Genomic DNA, 8466 nt, shown 5'->3' with positions numbered 1-8466 from the left:
TTCTAAAGTATTGCCTGAATGAGGAAAAAGATTCTTCTTGTGCTCTTGTATCCAATCTGTAGATCCTTTCATTTAACTGAAATCTGTATCTCTTTCTGCTGCCATGGTGATTCAGTGAGTCTGAGATTATTTTGCTAAACCTGCTTCTCCCAAGAGACAGCAGTTTGATTCTAGTCACTCTTAGACAGGTCAAGAATCACATTAGCTTGGGTCAAAAATACTCACACTGTAAGGAGGTGAGTTTCAAGATCTTGGCAGGCCAGCAAAAAGGACTCACTCTTGGTTTTTGTGACTGTACTTCGTGATGCTGCCAAATAAAAGCATTTTTGCTGGAAGCAAATGCAGATTAATATTGTTGTAATAGGATAAAACAATCTACATGCAAGGAGAGGATTAGGAAGAAAATTATTGGGTGACATGAGTCATAATAAGGAAAGAAACTAGGTGGATGTGCTTATTTCATGTCCTTGAAACCATTTGGATTAGTTATTGAGGCTGATTCTCAGAAGCATGATAGACAGGTACATGAATAGACATGATAGACAGGTACTTGAACAATAGACAGATACATGAACTTTGGTGTGCACTTGGCTTGCAGAGGCAATGTAAGAATGGACTCTTGATTTGCATATGCATACTCTGTATGCACTCACAAATCAGAACATTACTATTTAAATATACAATAGCCAACCACAGTGTGCATATGTTTTTTAGGGAGTGTGTTTGGAAAGTCTGGTCTTATTTATGATGAAGTAAACCAGAGCAAAAAACAGATTTTTCAATTTATTATCAATTCAAGGGCAGGGGGGAAGGGAGTCATAAAAGCAAGATTTTTCTTAAAAGTATCTTAAAAAAACATGTTGCTGTCACAAACCCACCTGTGGGGTACAGCTAGCATAACATAATCTATACAGTGATTAAACAACATCAATGAATACAGCATAATAGGCTTTTCAATGGGAGTACACACATTATATCAGTACGACAAACAAGAAAATCTACATGATACCTCATGAACACCCGCAAGATTTGGTGGGGTCCATGACAGTTGCATTTTTAAAAATGCATTTAATTTTAAAAGAATCAAAGGCATTTAGAAATAAAAAAAATATTTCAACCTGAAAAATCTAAACTTTTTTTAATATCAAAAGGATCCACTTTGAATGTTTTTGGAGTTCTTATTTTTTAAATGAAAAAATCAGCGAATGTTTTAGTGTTGCCAAATGGGCATTTTGCATCAGAAAGCTTAGAGCAAAAAGTTTCATCCAGTTGCATCTCAAAATTGATAGGGCCTGGCCCTATCTGTGTGGGAGGAAACATGCCCAAACCATCTCTGGCTTGGGACAGCTTCTCCCACCCTCTCTAAAATGGATACAACTGCGCCATGGCCCCATGGACCAGCTGGAAGCCCACACAGCAGATGCAGCAGTAATTAACAGCCTGAGATGGGGAAATGTCCCCAGATGTGGGCAATTGGGAGCCTGGCCTCTTGGACAGGGTGGACAAGCCTGTCCCCACAGGCATGGACAGTTAAAAGCAGTTGGCACAAGAGGGGCTGGGGCAGAAGTAGGCAGGCAGGCAGGTTTTCCTCTTGCCTGGCAATAGCCCTGCAGCCTGCCCACACCCAGACATAGGCTGCTGGGGTGCACTGGACCCACCACCCAGAGTGAGTAGTGGAGACTGGGCACAAGAAGCATAGATAAGTGCAACCTTTTGTGTTAATTTCTTTTGATTTGATTCACGGACCCCGGACAGGGAGCCCAGGGCTCTGAGGAAAGGCCTATGGTTCCATTAGCGTGCCTCTTCCAGTCTTCTGCCACCACACCAGAGCACCACGAGTGCTCGTAAAGCCGTGTCAGGGGTCTTGCAATGGCCTTAGCTAATTCCCTCAGTACTCTAGGGTGGAGATTGTCTGGACCAGCTGATTTGAATACATCCAGTCCTTCCAGAAGTTCCCTAACTAGTTCCTCACTGACCCTTGACCTAGGTGCACCTCCTCTGGGGCCTGAGGGGGGCCGACTGGGGAGGTGACTGTTCCAGTCCCTGCTCAGGAAAATGGAGGCAAAGAAATCATTAAATATGTTGGCTTTGTCATCTGGTGTGATGACCAAATTTCCTAACGTGTCCTGCAGGGTCCCCACATTACCCGGAACCTTCTTTTTACCCCCTACATATTTAAAAAAGGACTTCCTGTTGTCCTTGATCTGGGAACCTAGTCCTAATTCCATCTCTGCCTTGGCCTTTCTGACTGCCCCCCTACACCCCCAAGCAACTGCAGTACAGTCCTCCCTGGTGATGGCCCCTCATTTCCATCAGGTGTACCCCTCCCTTTTTGCTAGGAGACATTCCCAGATGCTTTTGGTGAGCCATGGGGGCTTATGTGCCCTCCTGTTCCCTTTGTTCCATTTTGGGATTACCTCCCTTTGGCCTTGGAGGATCGTCTCCTTAAGGAACAACCACTTTCCTTGGACACCTGACTCCCCTCCCCTCCGGGACCTCAGTGCTTCCCTGACTATTCTCCTTATTCTCCACCTTGACAGGCTGAATATTTCAAGTCAGCCAGCCCTGATGAATTACACCCAAGGGTACTCAGGGAGCTGGCGAGCATCATTGCTCAGCCCCTGGCATGGATCTTCAAGAACTCTTGGTGCTCTGGTGAAGTGCCCAATGATTAGAAGAGGGACAATGTGGTGCCTATCTTCAAAAAAGGGAGGAAAGTAGATCCGGCAAACTACAGGCCCATCAGCCTGACCTCTATCCTGGGGAAAGTCTTGGAAAAGTTTATTAAGGCGGCCATCCTTAACAGACTAACTGAAGGCAATATCCTGAGGAATACCCAGCATGGGTTTGTTGCGGGTAGGTCTTGCTTGACCAATCTCATTTCCTTTTATGACCAGGTGACTTAGCACCTGGACAAAGGGGAAGATATTGACGTCATATACCTCGACTTTAAAAAAGCCTTCGATCTGGTATCCCACAATCACCTCTTGGTTAAACTGGCTAACTGCGGCCTGAAGTCACCACAATCCGCTGGCTGGGGAACTGGCTCTGTGGTAGGTCCCAGAGGGTGGTGGTTGATGGGAGCCAATAGTCTTGGTGCGCTGTTACCAGTGGGGTCCCACAAGGCTCTGTCCTAGGGCCAATACTTTTTAACATGTTCATCAATTATGTGGACATTGGTGTCAGAAGTGGACTGGCCAAGTTTGCTGATGACACCAAACTCTGGGGTAAAGCATCCACACCTGAGGACAGGAGGGTGATCCAGACAGATCTGACAGACTCATGAAATGGGTGGATGAGAACCTGATGGTGTTCAACACCAAAAAATGCAAGGTTCTCCACCTTGGGAGGAAAAACCTGCACCATGCTTATAGGCTCAGTTGTGCTACATTGGTTAGCACTACAGATGAAAGGGACTTGGGGGTCATGGTTGACCACAAGATGAACATGAGCCTTCAGTGTGATGCTGCGGCTAGTAAAGCGAGTAAAAAGCTGGCTTGCATCCATAGATGCTTCTCAAGCAGATCCCATAATGGCATTCTTCCCTTGTACTCGGCCTTGGTGAGGCCGCAGCTGGAGTACTGCATCCAGTTTTGGGCTCCGCAATTCAAAAAGGATATGGAGAAGCTTGAAAGGGTGCAGAGGAGAGTCACACGCATGATCAGAGGTCAGGAGACCAGACCTTATGATGAGAGGCTGAGAGCAATGGGGCTATTCAGCCTGAAAAAGCGCAGGCTCAGAAGCGATCTGGTGGCCACCTATAAGTTTATCAGGGTTGCTTATCAGGATCTGGGGCAATGTCTGTTCACCAGAACCCCCCAAGGGATGACAAGATCGAATGGTCACAAACTCCACTGTGACCGGTTCAGGCTGGACATTAGAAAGAACTTCTTCACTGTCCGAGCCCCCACGTTTTGGAACCTGAGGCGGTTCAAGCGCCCACTTTGAATGCCTTCAAAACTTATTTGGATGCTTATCTTGCTGGGATCTTATGATCCATGCTGACTTCCTGCCCCTGGGACTTGATGATCCTCCGGGGTCCCTTCCAGTCCAAATGTCTATGTAACATACTACAACAACTTAAAAGACAGAAATCCAATCACCTTCCGTAACAATATACAATGGATACAAAGAGACTACGAAAAATTTTCTACAACATTCATCCTACATAAAAAGAAGAAATGGAACAAATTACTCCAGGAACAAGTTCCCCAGTCACAAAACAACCATCAGAGGAACGACACCAACAGCTTACAACATTCCAACCTCGGACTTGATAAAACTGAAAGCAGCAACCAACCCACAAATATTATCAATCTCTCCACATGCACACTTACCAAAACTGAAAAATCTGTCCTTTCTAAAGGCCTAAATTTCTGTCCAGAAAAATACCCTAATAAAATACTTCAATGTGGAGACCTAGAAGCATTCTTCTGACGCCTCCGCCTCAAGGAATATTTCCACGACCAAACTGAACCCACTCCCAACAACAACTCATCCTCTGACAACATTCAGGAAAAGATCAATGCCAAAAAACCCAAGAAAACATCAGATTGGACACCTCACAGTGGACAAAACCTTAGCATTGACTCCTTCAGGGAAAGAATGAACAATGAAATAATCAGCAACACATGGCACTATAACAACCTTTCTCTACCAGAGAAAAAGGCCATAGAATCTCAAGGATCTAGCTACCAAATAGTAATAAAGCCAGCAGATAAAGGAGGAGCCATAGTCATTCTAAACTGTGAAGACTACATAAAGGAAGCCAACAGACAGCTCTCTGACACCACCTACTACAAAGAACTACAAGAAGATCCTACTCCCCTTTTCACCAAGAAACTCAACAATATCATTAAATCATTTCCAGCAAGACTACAAGAAAAACTACAGACCTTGATCCCCCCACTACCTAATTTGGGGGCTTTTTACATGCTCCCTAAAATCCGCAAACAAGGGAACCCTGGCAGACCTATCATATCCAACCATGGGACTGTAACTGAGGAAAAATCAGGTTTCAGTGAATTAATCCTAAAAATGATTGTCACCCACAGAGCAAGTTTTGTACAAGACACTACAGACCGGAAACATAAAAACATAGATCACCTTCCCAGCAACACCCTCCCAGCCACCATGGATGTTACCAGCCTATATACCAACATCCCACACTAGGACGGCATCTAAGCCTGCCTTATATATCTACAGGCACAAGATGACAACTCAGAATACAGACCCAAAGATATTACTGACCTTATACACTTCATCCTCACACACAACAATTTCACTTTTAATAATCAACACTTCCTCCAGATGATGGGAACAGCTTTGGGCACCAAAATGGCCCCACGGTATGCCAACCTTTTTATGAGCCACCTGGAAGAAGACTTTCTCAAGAACTGCACTATCAAACCCTTGTTATACTTAGGATATATCGACGACATCTTCATCATTTGGACTGAAAACCTACAATCTCTGATTCAGTTCCATCAGAAATTCAACAATCACCATCCCTCCATCTTTCTCTAGAATACTCCAGCACCAACATCTCCTTTTTAGACACGATGATCAGTATCCAGAATGATAAAATACAGACCATGTTATACAAGAAACCCACAGATCAGCATACATATCTGCACAGAACCAGCAATCACCCTAAACACATAAAAAAAGCTGTGATATACAGCCAAGCCCTCAGATACCGCCGAATTTGCACTGAAGAGAACACCCAGGATTGCCACCTCACCAATCTTAAAAAGGCTTTCACCCAACAAGGACACTCCTCCAGAGAGATAGATTGCATGTTTGAAAGAGCCACCCGGATACCATGGGAAGAACTGCTGCAGTACAGAACCTCCCCCCCCCCCAAATCGCACACTGCTGGTTATGACATATCACCCCTCCCTTGAACCTATATGGAAAATTCTCAAACAATTGCAACCCATACTAGAAAGAGACCCTACTCTTAAAAAAATCTTCCCAGAGCCACCCATCCTAGCCTTCAAACAAGCACCGAACCTCGCTAATCTCCTCACCAGAAGCAAACTTCCTCAAGCCCAGAACACACCAAAAGGATCCAGACCATGCCATGACAAGAAATGCAAAACCTGCCAACACATCTCCACCACCCCCACAATTACTACACCCCACAACAGAGCCATCAGCATTCCTGGATCTTACAGCTGCACCTCTAGAAATGTAATGTATCTCATCCAATGCACCAAATGCCCATATGGAAAATATGTAGGATTGCTTAAAGGTAGGCAGGTGGCCAGGTACAATCAATGGGCGTGTGCAAGGCAGATCACTGCAGGTGACTGAGTACTCATGCTGCTTCCCAATTGTAACTCCAAGTTTATGGCCCAGTGGCAAGGGCCCTGTGAGGTGATATGGCAGACGGGCTCAGTGAACTGTGGGGTATGGCAGCCAAGCAGACATAAAACCCAGTAGGTATGTGATAACAACCTGTTGAAAAGATGGGTGCATAGGGAGGCCCTGCTTGTCACCACCAACCTGGGGTCAGGCAAGTTTGGTCCAGGAGTGCCTGAATGAAGCTCAGGATGGCCTGTGCAGATGTGTGCCGGTCTGACACACACAGCAGCAGCAAGCAGCCTGGCTCGTGCAATGTTTTAGATAGGTATTTTCAGACCACCCCAGGTGGAACCCTGAATAGAGACCCTGCCAAAAAAGATCATATGGGAAGAGTAGTGATGAATACCCCAAACATTTCAAGAAGCCTTGCGTATGGAGGTGGCCCAGATGCTAGCAGATGGGGTGATGAGAAAATCTAGAAGTGCCTGGTGAAACCCCATGGTCATGGTCCCGAAAATGGATGGAACTATGTGGCTTTGCATTGATTTTAGGAAAGTTAACAGCTTAGTGTGCTTTGATGCTGATCCTATACCTCGAGTGGAGGACCTACCGGAGTGGATGGTGGGGGGTGCAGTTTATCTCCACTAGATGTGGAGAAGCGGTACTGGCAAATAACTCTAGAAGCAAGAGCCCAAGAGAAGACCACCTTTTTTCACACCCTGGGACTTTATCAGTTCATTTGGATGCTGTTTGTCTGCACGGAGTAGTAGCAATGTTCCATTGCCTAATGGATAAGGTTGCCTAACTGGGGACATATATTGATGCAGAGGCATATTCCCAATGATGGTGTACTCAGAAACCTGCGAAGAACACCTATAGCATGTGATGGCAGTGCTAGAAGAACTTCATACCACGGGCCTGACTGCCAACCCCAAAAAGCGTGCACTGGGGTAATGGACCCCATATTGTGTCCCCATATTGGGACCTCTTGCATTGGGACCCCATATTTAGGTTTCCATGTAGGGGGGAGAAAGATATGACTGCTGATAGATAAGGTGCAAGCCATAAAGGATTATAATATTGTTAGCTCAGACTTAGTGAAGGGGCACTTGGAGGGACTGGATGTGTTCAAATCAGGGATTCCAGATGAACTTTATCCAAGGGTGCTGAAGGAATTGACCAGTGTCATAGCAGATCCACTGGCATGGCTATTTGAGCACTCATGGTGCTCCAGTCAGGTCCTAGAGGACTGGAAAAGGGCCAATGTGGTACCTATTTTCAAGAAGGGGAGGAGGGAGGAACCGGGAAACTATAGATCAGTTAGTCTCACCTCTATCCTTGGGAAAACTCTGGAAAAAATCATTATGGAACACATTTGTGGGAGCCCAGCAGGGGAAATAATGCTGAAAGGAAATCAGCATGAGTTCATTGCAGATAGATCCTGTCATCTGGAATAGGCTTCCAAGGGAGGTGGTGCTCTCCCCTACCTTAGGGGTCTTCAAGAGGAGACTAGACAAGGACCTAGCTGGGGTCATTTGACCCCAGCGCTCTTTCTTGCCCAGGACAGGGGGTCAGGCTCGATGATCTACTGAGGTCCCTTCTGACCCTAACATCTATGAATCTAGAGCCGACCCCGAATAAAAAAAAAAATGTGTTCCTTTCTGGGGCTGCCCAACTACTATTGCTGTCTAGTACCTCAGTTTTCTGATATAACAGCTCCACTGTCCGAGCTTACCAAAGACTCAGCCTCAGATAGGATTACTTGGAAAACAGAGGCACAGGGAGCCTTTAGGCAGGTCAAGGAGGTGTTATGTACACAACCCATAGTGCACTCCCCGGACTTTTTAAAATCCTTTCTAGCATAAGTGACTGGTGCCTCCTGAACCTAGGACGGGGAGGACGGGGAGAACCTGCAGAAGCCATTGACCCTGTAGGGGGGCACCAGCCCTACTGACAGCTCATGGGGGGCACTGGCCCTATGCACCCCCTACCAGTTGCCTATGCTTTCTAGTACAAATGGATACGTCAGATGTGGCCCCAGGGGTGGTACTTTCTCAGCCAGGAGATAATGGGGAACACCTGGTGGCATATATTAGTAGAAAACTACCGTCCCAGGAACTGAGGTATGCCCCCATAGAGAAGGAGTGTTTGGCCATG

At 45.9% G+C, this 8466-nt stretch overlaps 1 protein-coding gene across 1 annotated transcript; it reads left to right on the top strand.

The window, feature by feature from the left end:
• The first annotated feature begins 4605 nt into the window (after positions 1-4605).
• Positions 4606-5526, top strand: LOC149869444 (uncharacterized). The gene is given in 1 exon segment (XM_090037175.1): positions 4606-5526. A coding segment is annotated over 1 exon segment (921 nt).
• The last annotated feature ends 2940 nt before the right edge of the window (positions 5527-8466 follow it).

The sequence above is a fragment of the Crocodylus siamensis genome, chromosome 3 (genome assembly GCF_052110815.1).
Source record: "Crocodylus siamensis isolate JL-2025a chromosome 3, ASM5211081v1, whole genome shotgun sequence".
In the NCBI taxonomy this organism is placed as follows: Eukaryota; Metazoa; Chordata; order Crocodylia; family Crocodylidae; genus Crocodylus; species Crocodylus siamensis.
This window is presented reverse-complemented; position numbering and strand designations above follow the sequence as displayed.